General features: G+C 36.0%; 1 protein-coding gene across 7 annotated transcripts in view; it reads left to right on the top strand.

Annotated features, from left to right (window-relative positions):
- LOC105492475 (protein tyrosine phosphatase non-receptor type 4) overlaps positions 1-16,252 on the top strand; it is a 238,258-nt gene that overhangs the window by 45,601 nt on the left and 176,405 nt on the right. For 6 of the 7 annotated variants that reach the window (XM_071072609.1, XM_011759654.3, XM_071072610.1 and 3 more), the window contains exon 2: positions 14,360-14,514. In XM_071072609.1, the coding sequence (XP_070928710.1) occupies positions 14,377-14,514 (138 nt within the window). In that variant the 5' untranslated portion in view covers positions 14,360-14,376. Of the gene's footprint in view, positions 1-2,951; positions 3,370-14,359; positions 14,515-16,252 lie in introns of those variants that run through there. The other variant, XM_011759655.3, reaches the window with a different exon arrangement.

The raw sequence follows: 16,252 nt of genomic DNA, 5'->3' as shown, positions 1-16,252 counted from the left end.
TTCCATTTTACTGATATACTACAGGTCAATTAATAAATATCACATATGAATAAACCAGTTCATCTTAGTAGATGCTTGTTTACAGTTTTGGGATATAATAAAACATTCATAAACAGATCTTTATGTGGATCTATGCATTTGTTACCTAGGAATGCAATAGATAGCTCATAAAGCAGGAATATGTTCAATTTTGTAAGACAGTTGTTTTCCAACATTGTTACAACATTTTATATTCCCACCAGTGATGAATGAGAGATGTATTTTCTCTAGATCATTTCCAGCATTTGGCATTGTCACTGCTGTGTGTGTGTGTGTGTGTGTTTTGCCATTCTGATAGGTAGATAGTGATATCGCATGGTTTTAATTTGCCTGAGCCTAATGTCTCATGATGTTGAGCATCTTTTTGTATGGTTATTTGCCATCTGTATATCTTCTCTGGTGAAGTATCTGTTCAGATCTTTGGCCTTGTTTTTTTAATTGGGTTTTTTTTTTTTCTTTTTATTTAGTTTTGAGAGTTCCTTATGTTTTGGATACAAGTCCTATGTGCTTTTGCAAATTATTTTCCCAGCCTCTGGGTTGTCTTTTCATTCTCTTAGCAGTGCCTTTTGAACAGCAGATAGTTTAATTTTGATGAAGTCAAAAGAGTGATGAAGAAAAGATTAGCCACTCTCCACTGAATTCCCTTTTTACCTTTTGCAAAGTGTGGGTATTGTTCCGGACTATTTTGTTCCATTGATCTGTTTTTCTTATCTTGATGCCTGTATGACATTGTCTTGGTTTTGCTAGCTTTATAGTAAGTCTTGAAATCAGGTATATTTACTCCCCTACGGTGTCCTTCTTTTTCAGAGTTGTTTTAGAAGTGGTAAAATTAGATGGACATCTTTGTTTTGTTCCTGATATTAGATGAAAGACGTTCAGTTTTTTGCCATTAAGTGCGATGTTAAATATGTTTTCCATAGATGTCCTTTATCAGGTCAAGAAGATCCAGCTGATCCCTTTCCTCCATTGTCTGCCACCTTTAGTCCATCTTTCTTGTGCTTTCTTGCTGCTGCTGCATATGGTCATGTCGTTTGTCTTCTATGGCCTAAACCCTTTAATGTGTATTTATAGTAATGGAAAAAATAACTAAGTTTTTGCCATTCGACCTTTGAAGTTAAAAGAAGGTCGGAAACAGCATGCATATTTTTATTAAACAAAATAGATAATGTTAATGGAATTTTAAATATGAAAAAATTGTATCACAGAATTTTAATTCACCAATCATGGTATGCATTTGCCTGAGCGCTTCTTCTTTTTCTGTATTTGTTCATATGTTTTATAGTTTGAACATCATTTATGTTCAACTCTTTCACTTAACATAATGTATATAACTTTTTACATATTTTTTGAACATAAAAATATTTATCTTGATTTTTACACTTTTAGAATATTTACAATTTTATAGGTACATTAAATATGTTTAAAGGAATGGACATTTTTATAGATTATAATTTATAATCCCTTTTTAAAAGAAATGGGCTCTTTCCTACTGTCAGCAGCTATTTATACATATATATCAATTTTACTGCAACATCTTTTTTTTTTGAGATGGAGTTTTGCGCTTGTCACCCAGGCTGGAGTGCAATGGCGTGATCTCAGCTTACCACAACCTCCGACTTCCAGGTTCAAGCAGTTCTCCTGCCTCAGCCTCCTGGGTAGCTGGGATGACAGGCACCCGCCACCATGCCTGGCTAATGTTTGTATTTTTAGTAGAGACGGGGTTTCACCATGTTGGCCAGGCTGGTCCTGAACTCTGGACCTCAGGTGACCCGCCCGCCATGGCCTCCCAAAGTGTTGGGATTACAGGCATGAGTCACCATGCCCGGCCAGCTGCAACACCTTTCAAATGGAAAAGTAAAGATGTGATAAATAATTTTATTTGACCTTGTTTTCCCTTTTAAAACATGAAGATTTAGCATATTTTTTCCCAAAGAGAGAATTTTCAAGTAGTGAATTCTCCAGAAATTAATAATTATTGCATTGTGAAGTGAAAAGTAAATGTGGCAAGAAGTGGGAATATATTTGATACCTTGGTAACTAAAAATATTTTGTTAGTTTATGGAAAAATCAAGAGCTGATTAGACAATTCACTTAAGCTTTAGGTCTATATTTATTTGGATAGATTAATACCATATTCAGATAGGTTCTCTAAATATACTGTTTTATTAACTATTGTTTATTCATCTTCAAAGACTCAGCTTATAGTGTCAGACCAATTTATTCACAGCCGTAACTAGTGGAGTATGAGGCAGAAAAGCAGGCTGGGAGGAGTGCTGATTGTCAGGACCTGAAGAGTGGAAAATACACTGTTGATAGTTAATGAATGCTTTATTGGATGTATTGTTTGATGGCTCCTCCTTGGCTTCTCTCTGATTGAGTGATAAACCTTATAAAACCCAGGAGATAACCAAAATGTAGCTCTACACAATCATCTTTCATAGTTGTTATGGCAGGTGAAGTTGTTAGGAACATTTGAATGTTATTTTTCGGCTTCAGATTTTTGGAAACTAGGATGATTTAATGTTCCTCTATTGGTCTGTAGAGATTGTAGTAGCAAAGTTCAAACTACTGGTACTAATTTTTGTCACAGCTATTTTTAATCTCCATAAGTGAAATGCCGAAAAGCTATAATAAAACAGGAACAGTGATTATTTCAATGATGACTGCTTCTTAGTATTGGAAATATTTTATTGACAAACTATCCAACCCAAAGTTATCAAACAGGGGGAGGCGGGAGGGATTGCATTGGGAGTTATACCTGATGAAAATGACAAGTTGATGGGTGCTGACGAGTTGATGGGTGCAGCACACCAACATGGCACAAGTATACATATGTAACAAACCTGCACGTTATGCACATGTACCCTAGAACTTAAAGTATAATAATAAAAAGAAAAAGTTATCAAACAAATTAGTAGAACATTTGAAAAAAAAAACAAAAACAAAAAACACTTCAGTTGATGATAACCCTTGTTAAAAATCCTTAGAAATAAGATGTATGTGTAATGGCAAATTTTTTGTTTTAAAGTTGGCCAGTCAAAAGGGAAATACTAACCATGGTAATTTGGTTATTATACTTTAGGTTGGGAGCATGAAGAATCACCTTTGTATCTGGCTGTAAGTCTGCTACCGCTCTAAGCACATTTGAAATAATTGAGCTTACAGATTCTCACCTTTCTAAGAAGTTTGCCTAATTTAGGCACTTTTTTCACTCACAGAATTTATTCTTCTTGGAACTGAAAGAATATAATGGGGTTTGTAATTCCAAAACATTTCCCCAGGAAACAGAAAACAGAAATGAAGGAAAAGACTTTTGTTAAAGCTAACTAGGTGGGTTAGCTTCAAGTGCTGGTTCTCTTTTCCTGTGTCTTCACTTCATAAAATCAGGAGTTGATCATGCTTTTAATGTAATTATTTTCTGGTCAAGAAAAATACCATTCAGAAAATTTTAGACTCCTCCAGTGATCTAGTTTGTAAAATAAAAATGTGTTTGACCATTATGAAAGTAATTTTTCTTCATTTTCTTAAGTTACGTATAGAAGATACAAGAGAAAAAAAAATGTGAGTCGATACATTCTTTTTGGGAAAAAGGGAGATAATACCTTATTAAAGGAAAAACGTGTAATGACTTCATTCCTCCAGATGGCTTTAAAGAGCCCTTTGTTCTCATATATTCTTTTAATTCTAAGAGGATGCAATCATTTTTTTTAATTTTTATTTTTTTATTATTATTATTATTTTTTTTTTTTTGAGACAGAGTCTCGCTCTGTCCCCCAGGCTGGAGTGCAGTGGCCAGATCTCAGCTCACTGCAAGCTCCGCCTCCCGGGTTCACGCCATTCTCCTGCCTCAGCCTCCGGAGTAGCTGGGACTATAGGCGCCCGCCACCTCGCCCGGCTAGTTTTTTGTATTTTTTAGTAGAGACGAGGTTTCACCGTGTTAGCCAGGATGGTCTCGATCTCCTGACCTCGTGATCCGCCCGTCTCGGCCTAAGAGGGAGTCTGGCTGTATCATCAGGCTGGAGTGCAGTGGCGCGATCTCCGCTCACTGCAAGCTCCGCCTCCGGGGTTGACGCCATTCTCCTGCCTCAGCCTCCTGAGTAGCTGGGACTACGGGCGCCCGCCACCTCGCCCAGCTAGTTTTTTGTATTTTTAGTAGAGACGGGGTTTCACCGTGTTCGCCAGGATGGTCTCGATCTCCTGACCTTGTGATCCGCCCGTCTCGGCCTCCCAAAGTGCTGGGATTACAGGCGAGAGCCACCGCGCCCGGCAACAATCATCATTTTTAACATTCCTCTACGTCCTACTTATAGTAGGATGTTTGAATTGTATGTATTTTTTTCAGGATTTTGTCAGAGATCCAGTTTCTCAGCATCTTTACCAAAATGCCACTATTTTTTATTTTGGCTGAATAGGTATATCATGTTATCTCATAATGGTCTTAATTTACATTTCCCAAATGGCTCAGATTGAGCATCCTTTCATGTGCTTAATGACCATCTGAATATCCTGTTTGGTAAAATGTCTTTTAATGTTTTTTTGTCCATTTTCTAATTGGATTATTTGAATTTTTTTTTTTTTTTTTTTTTTTTTTACTGTTGAGTTTTGAGAGTTTTATTATATATTCTGAGTACTAGTCCATTGTTAGATAAATGTTTTGCAGACTATCTTTTTTACAGTCTAAGTTTTAAATTTTGATGACATATCTAATTTGTCCTTTTTTTTATTATGAATCATGCTTTTGATGTCACATCTAAGAACACTTCACCATACCTAGGTCCCTGAGATTTTCTCGTATCTTTTCTTCTAAAAGTTACAGTTTTAGGTTTTACATTTAAAACTGAGTCAGTGAGTAATATTTTGCATAAGGTGTGAGGTTTATGTTGAGGTTCGGTTTTCATTTTGTGTATGAATTTCTGACTGGTTCAGCACTGTTTGTTGAAAAGGTCGTCCTTTCTCTGTTGAATTGTACCTTTGTTAAAAATCAGTTGGCTATACTTGTGTGGTAACTATTTTGTTCCAGTGATCTCGGTGTCTCTTCTTCTGTCGTTACCACACAGTCTCGATAAATGTAGGTACATAATCATAAAATCTGGGAGAGGGATTCCCAGTTTATTCTTCTTTGGGAGTGGGAGTATAGTTACTCCCACTTTAGTCTTTTTCAAAATTGTTTTTGCTACAATGATTCCTTTGCCTTTCCATATTACTTTTTTAATTTTTTTAAAATCTGTCACCCAAGCTGGAGTGCAGTGGCATGATCTTGGTTCACTGAAGCTTCCGCCTCCTGAGTTCAAGTGATTCTCCTGCCTTAGCCTCCCCAGTAGCTGGGATTACAAACGTGCATCACCACGCCTGGCTAATTTTTGTATTTTTAGTAGAGATGGGGTTTCTCCCAAGTTGGCCAGGCTGGTCTTGAACTCCTGGCCTCAAGTCATCTGCCTGCCTAGGCCTCCCAAAGTTCTGGGATTACAGGCGTGAGTCACTGCTCCCGGCCTTCCATATTAATTTTAGAATAAAATTACCTGCAAAAAAAGTAGTGGGATTTTGATAGACATTACATTAAACCTTTATGCCTATATGGAGAGAATTGACATGTTTACTAGTTTGAGTGTTCTAATCCATGAACATAGTTATGTCTCTCCATTTATTTAGATTTTCTTTAATTTTTTTCATCAGCATTTTGTAGTTTTTAGCATAGAAGTTCTGTATGTGTTCTGTTAGATTTACACCTAAGTATTTTGTTTTTTATTTAGCAGTTGCAAATGATACTCTATTTTAAATTTGACTCCTCATATTTATTTCTAACATATACAAATAAAATTGAGTTTTGTATGTTGATGTATTGGGTGACATTGCTGAACTTACTTATTAGTTCTAGGAGTGCTTTTGTAGATTCCTTGGGATTTTCTTTGTAAACATTATGTCATCTGCAAATGATTTATTCCTGTATGCTATTTCTTTCTTTTTCTGTTCTTTCTTTCCTTTTTTTTTTTTCTTTTTTTTTTTTCTTTTTTTTTTTTTGAGACAGAGTCTAATTCTGTCATCCAGGCTGGAGTGCAGTGGCGCAATCTTGGCTCACTGCAACCTCTGCCTCCCGGGTTCAAGCAATTCTCCTTCCTCAGTCTCTCAAGTAGCTGGGATTACAGGTGCCTGCCACCATGCATGGCTAATTTTTTGTATTTTTAGGAGAGATGGGGTTTCACCGTGTTAGCCAGGATGGTCTCGATCTCCTGACCTTGTAATCCACCTGTCTTGGCCTCCCGAAGTGCTGGGATTACCGGCGTGAGCCACCGCGCCCAGTCCTCTTCCTTTTTTTTAACCTCACAGCATAGGCTAGGACTTCCAGCATTATGTTGCATATGAGTGGTGAGAGCAGATATCCTTCCTTGCCTTATTCCTGGTTATAGGGGAAAGCATTCAGGCTTTAACCATTAAGTTTGATGTTAGCTGTGGATTTTTTTGTAGATGCTCTTTTTTATGTTGAAGAAGATCCCTTTATTTCTAGTTTTCTTTTTTTTTTTTTTTTTTTTTTTTTGAGACGGAGTCTCGCTCTGTCGCCCAGGCTGGAGTGCAGTGGCCAGATCTCAGCTCACTGCAAGCTCCGCCTCCCGGGTTTACACCATTCTCCTGCCTCAGCCTCCAAGTAGTAGCTGGGATTACAGGCGCCCGCCACCTCGCCCGGCTAGTTTTTTGTATTTTTTAGTAGAGACGGGGTTTCACTGTGTTAGCCAGGATGGTCTCGATCTCCTGACCTTGTGATCCACCCGTCTCGACCTCCCAAAGTGCTGGGATTACAGGCTTGAGCCACCGCGCCCGGCCTATTTCTAGTTTTCTAAGAATTTTTATTATGAATGGGTGGTGAATTTTGTCAAATGCTTTTCTGCATTGATTGAAAATGTCATGTGATCTTTCTCCCTTAGTCTGTTAATAAGGTGGTTTATATTGATTGGTTGTTAAAATATTGGGTGAAACTTTTTGCACCTTTGAAATAAAACCTGCTTGGTACATGGTATGTAATTCTTTTTACATATTGCTGAATTCTGGTTTCTTGTATTTTATTAAGTGTTTTTGTGTCTGTATTCATGAGGAATATTAGTTTGTAGTTTTCTTTCTTTATGTTTTTGTCTGCTTTTTCCATCAGGGTAAAATTGGCTACATAGAATGATTTGAGAAGTATCCTTTTCTATTCTGCTTTCTGGAAGAGATCATCTAGAAATTGTGTTAATTTTTCTTTAAATGTTAGGCATATTTTCCCAGGAAACCCTTTGTGTTTGAATATTCTGTTGGGTGAGTTTTAGAATTATGAATTCAATTTTTAAAATAGTTATAGGGCTGTTTAAATTTTCTGTTTCATATTGACTGAATTTTGGCAGTTTGTGCCTTTCATGGAATTGGTTCTTTTTATGTCAAATTTATGAATAAGTTGTTTGTAGTATTACCATTTCAATGTTTGCAAAGTTTGTGTGGTATCCTCTGTTTCATTCCTAATGTTAGCGATTTGTGTTTTCTGTTTCTTTGTTAGCCTTGCTAGAGGTTTATTATGTTTATTGATCCTTTAAAGAACTAACTTTTTTCCCCTGTTGATTTTCTCTTTTTTATTTTCTTTAATTTCATTGATTTCTGTTCTTTGTTATTTCCTTCCTTCTGCTTGCTATGAGTTCATTTAGCTCTTTGTCTAGGTTCTTGAGGAGGGAGGTTAGATTACTGATTTGAGACATTTCCTGTTTTCTGTTCTATGCATATATTGCTGTAGATTTCTGTCAGCACTGCTTTAATCTTGTCTCAGAAATTTTGGTATGTTGTGTTTTCATTTTTATTCAGTCAGTGAATCTTGATTTTTCCTTAAGATTTCCTCTTTGTCCAGTGGATTAGTAGACTTGTTTAGTTTCTACGTGTTTGGAGATTATTCTGTTACCTTTCTGTTGTTGATTCTGGTTTGATTCCATTGTTCTCAGAATACATTTTGCATAATTTCAGTTCTTTAAATATTTAGATTTGTTTCTTAGCCCAGGATATGGTCTCTCTTGAAATGTTCAGTGGACGTTTAAAAATAATGAGTATTGTGTTGTCTTTGCTAGAGTGTTCTATAAATAGTCATGATTAGATCCTGTTGGTTGGTAAGTTGGTTGGTAAGTTCTCTTATATTCTTGCTAATTTACCTAGTTGTATCAATTATTGAGAAAGGGGAGTTGAACTCTCCTATAATTGTGGGATTTATCTTTTTTTATTTCAGTTCGACAGTTTTTGCTTCATATATTTTTGCAGCTCTGTTGGTTGGTACATCCACATTTAGGATTGGTAATGTCTTGGTGGCTTGACCGTTTTATCATTATGTAATGCCTAACCTGTTCTTACGAATTTTATTTGTTCCCAAGTCTACTTTATCTGATACTAATATTGGTACTCTTCTTCCTATTGATTAATATTTCCATGATACATCTCTTTCCATCCTTGTACTTTCCACCTGCCTGTATTTTTATATGTGAGGAGAGTTTCTGGGAGACAGTATTATAGCTGGGCCATGTACCCCATCCCCACCCCCACTCTACCAATCACTGTCATTTTAGTTTCTTAGAGACAGGGTTTCTCTCTGTCTCTGACACTGGAGTACAGTGGTTACCACTGTACTCACTGTTACCTTGAACTCCTGGGCTCAAGGGATCCTCCTACCTCAGCCTCCTGAGTCGCTAGGACTACAGGCGCATGCTGCCATGCCCAGCTAATTTTGTTTTTTTTTAATTATACTTTAAGTTCTAGGGTACATGTGCAAAATGTGCAGGTTTGTTACATAGGTATGCATGTGCCGTGTTGGTTTGCTGCACCTATTAACTCGTCATTTACATCAGGTATTTCTCCTAATGCTATCCCTCCCCCTGCCCTCCACCCCACGAACAGGCCCCCGTGTGTGATGTTCCCTGTCCTGTGTCCAAGTGTTCTCATTGTTCAATTCCCACCTATGAGTGAAAACATGTGGTGTCTGGTTTTCTGTCCTTGTGATGCTTTGCTCAGAATGATGGTTTCCAGCTTCATCCATGTCCCTGCAAAGGACATGAACCCATCCTTTTTCATGGCTGCATAGTATTCCATGGTGTATATGTGCCACATTTTCTTAATCCAGTCTATCATTGATGGACATTTGGGTTGGTTCCAAGTTTTTGTTAGTGTGAATAGTGCTGCAACAAACATACGTGTGTATGTGTCTTTATAGTAACATGATTTATAATCCTTTGGGTTATAAGTAATGGGATTATTGGGTAAAATGGTATTTCTAGTTCTAGATCCTTGAGGAATCGTCACACTGTCTTCCACAGTGGTTGAACTAGTTTACAGTTCCACCAACAGTGTAAAAGTGTTCTTATTTCTCCACATCCTCTCCAGCATCTGTTGTTTCCTGACTTTTTAATGATTGCCATTCTAACTGGCATGAGATGGTGTCTCATTGTGGTTTTGATTTGCATTTCTCTGATGACCAGTGATGATGAGCATTTTTTCATGTGTCTCTTGGCTTCATAAATGTCTTCTTTTGAGAAGTGTCTGTTCATATCCTTTGCCACTTTTTGATGGGGTTGTTTGTTTTTTTCTTATAAATTTGTTTAAGTTCTTTGTAGGTTCTGGATATTAGCCCTTTGTCAGATGGGTAGATTGCAAAAATTTTCTCCCATTGTGTAGGTTGCCTGTTCACTCTGATGGTAGGTTGCCTGTTCACTTTCTTTTGCTGTGCAAAAGCTCTTTAGTTTAATTAGATCTCATTGTCTATTTTTTTGTTTTGTTTTTGCCATTGCTTTTGGTGTTTTAGACATGAAGTCCTTGCCCATGCCTATGTCCTGAATGGTATTGCCAGGCTTTCCTCTAGGGTTTTTATGGTTTTAGGTCTAACATTTAAGTCTTTAATCCATCTTGAATTAATTTTTGTATAAGGTGTAAGGAAGGGTTTCAGCTTTCTACATATGGCTAGCCAGTTTTCCCAGCACCATTTATTAAATGGGGCCATTTCTTGTTTTTCTCAGGTTTGTCAAAGATCAGATGGTTGTAGATGTGTGGTGTTATTTCTGAGGCCTCTGTTCTGTTCCATTGGTCTATTTGTCTGTTTTAGTACTGTGCTGTTTTGGTTACTGTAGCCTTGTAGCATAGTTTGAAGTCAGATAGCGAAATGCCTCCAGCTTTGTTTTTTTTGCTTAGGATTGTCTTCGCAATGTGGGCTCTTTTTTGGTTCCATATGAACTTTAAAGTAGTTTTTTCCAGTTCTGCGAAGGAAATCATTGGTAGCTTGATGGGAAGGGCATTAAATCTATAAATTACCTTGGGCAGTATGGCCATTTCCATGATGTTGATTCTTCCTATCCATGAGCATGGAATGTTCTTCCATTTGGTTGTGTCCTCTTTTATCCCCAGAATTTCATATCCAGCCAAACTAAGCTTCATAAGTGAAGGAGAAATAAAATCCTTTACAGACAAGCAAATGCTGAGAGGCCACCAGGCCTGCCTTACAAGAGCTCCTGAAGGAAGCACTAAACATGGAAAGGAACAACTGGTACCAGCCACTGTAAAAACATGCCAAATTGTAAAGACCATCAATGCAAGGAAGAAACTGCATCAACTAACGGGCAAAATAACCAGCTAACATCATAATGACAGGATCAAATTCACATATAACAATATTAACCTTAAATGTAAATGGACTAAATGCCCCAATTAAAAGACACAGACTGGCAAATTGGATAAAGAGTCAAGAACCATCAGTGTGCTGTATTCAGGAGGCCCATCTCACATGCAGAGACACACATAGGCTCAAAATAAAGGTTTGGGAGAATATCTAACAAGCAAATGGAAAGCAAAAAAAAAAAAAAAGCAGGGGTTGCAATCCTAGTCTCTGATAAAACAGACTTTAAACCAACAAAGATCAAAAGAGACAAAGGAGACAAAGAAGGCCATTACATAATGGTAAAGGGATCAATTCAGCAAGAAGAGCTAACTATCCTAAATATATATGCACCCAATACAGGAGCACCCAGATTCATAAAGCAAGTCCTTAGAAACATACAAAGAGACTTAAACTCCCACACAATAATAATGGGAGACTTTAACACCTCACTGTCAGTATTAGACAAATCAATAAGACAGAAAATTAACAAGGATATCTAGGACTTGAACTCAGCTCTGCACCAAGTAGACCTAATAGATATCTACAGAACTCTCTACCCCAAATCAACAGAATGTACATTCTTTCCAGCACTACATTGCACTTCTTCCAAAATTGACCGCATGGTTGGAAGTAAAGCATTCCTCAGCAAATGTAAAAGAACAGAAATCACAACAAACTGTCTCTCAGACCACAATGCAATCAAATTAGAACTCAGGATTAAGAAACTCACAAAAAACCACACAGCTACATGGAAACTGAACAATGTGCTCTTGAATGACTGCTGGATAAATAACAAAATTAAGGCAGAAATAAAGATGTTGTTGGAAACCAATGAGAACAAAGACACAATGTACCAGAATCTCTGGGACACATTTAAAGCAGTGTGTAGAGGGAAATTTATAGCACTAAATGCCCACAGGAGAAAGCAGGAAAGATCTAAAATCGACACCCTAATATTTCAATGAAAAGAACTAGAGAAACAAGAGCAAACACATTCAAAAGCTAGCAGAAGGCAAGCAATAACTAAGATCAGAGCAGAACTGAAGGAGATAGAGACACAAAAACCCCTTCAAAAAATCAATGAATCCAGGAGCTGGTTTTTTGAAAAGATCAACAAAATAGACCATTAGCCAGACTAATAAAGAAGAAAAGAGAGAAGAATCAAATAGACACAATAAAAAATGATAAAGGGGATATCATCACAGATCCCACAGAAATACAAACTACCATCAACTATAAAAACCTCTATGCAAATAAACTAGAAAATCTAGAAGAAATGGATAAATTCCTGGACACATACACCCTCCCAAGACTAAACCAGGAAGAAGTTGAATCTCTGAATAGACGAATAACAGGCTCTGAAATTGAGGCAATAATTAATAGCCTACCCACCAATAAAAGTCCAGGACCAGACGAATTCATAGCCACATTCTACCAGAGTTACAAAGAGGAGGAGCTGGTACCATTCCTTCTGAAACTATTCCAATCAATAGAAAAAGAGAGAATCTTCCCTAACTCATTTTATGAGGCCAACATCATCCTGATACCAAAGCCTGGCAGAGACAGAACAAAAAAAGAGAATTTTAGACCAGTATCCCTGATGAACATCAATGCAAAAATCCTCAATAAAATACTGGCAAACCAAATCCAGGAACACATCAAAAAGTTTATCCCCCAAGATCAAGTTTGCTTCATCCCTGGGATGCAAGGCTGGTTCAGCATACACAAATCAATAAACGTAATCCATCACATAAACGGAACCAATGACAAAAACCACATGATTATCTCAATAGATGCAGAAAAGGCCTTTGACAAAATTCAACAGCGCTTCATGCTAAAAACTCTCAATAAATTCGGTATTGATGGAACATATCTCAAAACAATAAGAGCTATTTATGACAAACCCACAGCCAATATCATACTGAATGGATAAAAACTGGAAGCATTCCCTTTGAAAACTGGCACAAGACAGGGATGCCCTCTCTCACCACTCCTATTCAACATAGTGTTGGAAGTTCTGGCTAGAGTAATCAGGCAAGAGAAAGAAATAAAGGGTATTCAGTTAGGAAAAGAGGAAGTCAAATTGTCCCTGTTTGCAGATGACATGATTGTATAATATAGAAAACTCCATCTTCTCAGCCCAAAATCTCCTAAAGCTGATAAGCAACTTCAGCAAAGTCTCAGGATACAAAATCAATGTGCAAAAATCACAACCATTCCTATACACCAATAACAGACAAACAGAGAGCCACATCATGAGTGAACTCCCATTCACAATTTCTACAAAGAGAATAAAATACCTAGCAATCCAGCTTATAAGGGATGTGAAGGACCTCTTCAAGGAGAACTACAAACCACTGCTCAACGAAATGAAAGAGGCCCACTAATTTTTAAAACATTCTTTTTTATAGAAACAGGGCCTCCCTGTGTTGTCCAGGCTGATCTCAAACTCCTGTCCTGAAGCAATCCTCCCACCTCCCAAATTGTTGGGATTACAGCCATAAGCCACTTCACCCAGCCCAATCACTGTCTTTTAATTTTGGAATTTTACTTGGCAAGCGCCTCCTTGTCAACATAATAAGACTTTTTTCCCTTACACTATTTTTATATTTATATAACATTGGCTTTTACTTTGAGCTTTAATCTTTTGAAATGAATAATCTATGAGAGATCAACTCCAATTATTACCACTGATTTGAAATACTATTTTTATTATATTTTGCTTACTTATTATTCATACTGCTTACTACTTACTGCTTACTCATATTCAAACATCCCATATACTAGTCTTTCTTCTAGTTTAGTGTGTTTCCTTTACCTAATTGTCTTTAAGACAGAGTGTTATGTGTTTTAAAGTTTGAATCCTTAAATGCCTGAGTGTTTTAAGAGTTTTTTTTCCCTCCTACCTTAATGTTAATTTTCTAGGTATATAAGTCAGTGTTTCAAAGAATATTCTTTCACAACTTTGAAGCTACAGCTTCATTGTCTTTAAACATCTAGTATTGCTGATATCACTGTGATTTCTGTTGTTTTATAGACCATCTAGTTTTTACCTCTTAGGTTAAAAATTCAGGAGCAAAGATTGGTCACCTTTTCTATTTTGCTTTTGTTTTCTTAGAAATAATACCAACAATACTATTAGGTTGAATTTTGAGGATGGGTAAAATGAAGGGTTTTTTTTTTTTTTTTTTTTAACTTCTACGTTTCCCCAACACCTTAAGTTTTTTTTAAAAAGGAAGGGCCTGCCAAAGTTAAATAATTTTTCCTCCTGTTGTCATTCTACAGTGTTTTAAAATACCTGCATCAATGAGTAATATCCACCTTCCTAAGGCAGCATAATACTTCCACCCCTTTTGGCTACTCCAGAGTTTACATATTTTGAATTGGAATATGACTTCTTAAAAAATTTATGCATTAAATCTTCTGGATGGAGCAGTAAAAAAAAAAAAAAAAAAAGCTCTTTTTCAAAGCAGGTGGTAACTTTAGTTTGATGATGAACTATATATATCTAACTTATACCTACAACAATTCTTATTCTGGTGTTTCAAAATTTATAACTGTTTTCCACCTAAGTTTTAATTGAAAAAAATATAATAACTTTGCCTTTTAAACTACAGCATATATTTTACCAACCTTTTATTTAGTTATTATTTTATTTTATTTTATTTTTTTTTTACTTAGACTTTGTGTGGACAGTAATGACCTCACGTTTCCGATTGCCTGCTGGCAGAACCTACAATGTACGAGCATCAGAGTTGGCCCGAGACAGACAGCATACAGAAGTGGTTTGCAACATCCTTCTTCTGGATAACACTGTACAAGCTTTCAAAGTCAATGTAAGTATTTTGTGTCTTTTAAAAAATAATCTCTGGCTGTAAGTCTGAATTCAGTTATATATGTAAACTAGGATTATTAAATTATAGTAGAGTTTGAAAAGTCTTATTCAAGTAAAAAAGTCTTTCTGGTGCAGGATTGTATCAGGTGCATGCTCTCATTCAAACTGGGTCTTTTTAAAAAGTGTTGCCCACTGGACATTGTTGAGAAACCAACAGTGTGTCTTATGATTAGTAAGCAGATCCATAGTATGTGTGCGATTTTCATAAGTGTGCTTGAGGGGGCCTGAAAAGAATTTGTTGTTCTAAATAATTTATACATTTTTATGGTAATTTTACTGGTACTGCCTGTGAGGAAAATTTTTCCTGAACAAAAATAAATGACAGCCCTGATCTTATCTGTCGTTGAAATATTTATTTAACAAATATTTGTTCATCCTATTTGTGTCTAGCTTTATTTGCTCATTGTTATTTGTAAGTTTTACCCATGTGGTGTGTTAATAGTAGTTAGTTCATTGTTATTGCTCTGTAGTACCCTTTTGTATGAATATACTGTAGTTTACTTATCCTTTTACTTACCGTTTACTTGTCCAGTTTATTGTTGGTATATATTTGGATTTGTTTCCACTTTGGGCTCTTACAAATAATACTGCTGTGAACATTCTTGTACATATCTTGATACATATAAAAAATGTATTCTCCCTTTTTATTTAAAAACTTTTCAACTTATATAGAAAAGGTGAAATAATACTATGATGAATACCCATATACCCTTTACCTAGATTGACCCAGTGTTAACATTTTGCACATTTGCTTTATGTTTCCTTCTCTCTTCATGATTTTTTTCCCTGAACCTTTTGAAAATAAGTACTTTAGCACCCCAAGAATCTCATAATTACCACATACCTAAATTTAACTCTATGAAAATAATAATATATTCAGTCTGTATTCAAACTGGAGTTCTTATTCTTCAGGATGTTTTGTTATTTCCAAATTCTTCAGGGTGTTTTCTGCTGTATTACTTGGGTATTTCTATACTTTGAAATCTTTAAGTAATATAAAATATGAATCTTACACCAGGGCCAGTCGGGGGGTGAGGGACTGGGGGAGAGATAGCATTAGGAGAAATACCCAGTGTAAATGATGAGTTGATGGGTGCAGCAAACCAGCATGGTACATGTATACCTATGTATCAAACCTGCATGTTGTGCATGTGTACCCTAGAACTTAAAGCATAATAATAAAAAAAAATCTTTCTTATTTACCAGTTTAAGCTTAAAATTTTCTGTGTACTACTATATAAGCAGGATTATGAATTTATCTGAAATTCCAAGCTGTTTCACATTGAAAAAGGGGCTGCAGAGTAGTGAATGTTCCATCATTATCATTAAAAATACCTTCAACATTATCTAAAATACCCAACTGATTTAGTGTGCTTTTCTAAAAAGCTAAACTTTTGATTTCTTTTGTATTCTATCATCTGTTAATACATAGTTGGAATATAGTTTGCCAAAAAGAGATAATATAAAAGAAGAGAATTCTACTTCATACAAATTTCTATTTAATAGAAACTCTCATGTATTAGACAGTTGATATAAGAAAATAAGCCTTTTTTCCTATTATTCATGTGTTAGAATTCTTTTTTGGAAAAGGCATAAACTTAGTAACTTTTGTCATAGCTTAAATTTAATTAATACTTAGTTTTCATTTTAGCTATAGTTTTGACTATATTTCAAAATAT

Source organism: Macaca nemestrina, chromosome 11 (genome assembly GCF_043159975.1).
Source record: "Macaca nemestrina isolate mMacNem1 chromosome 11, mMacNem.hap1, whole genome shotgun sequence".
Taxonomy (NCBI): Eukaryota; Metazoa; Chordata; class Mammalia; order Primates; family Cercopithecidae; genus Macaca; species Macaca nemestrina.
This window is presented reverse-complemented; position numbering and strand designations above follow the sequence as displayed.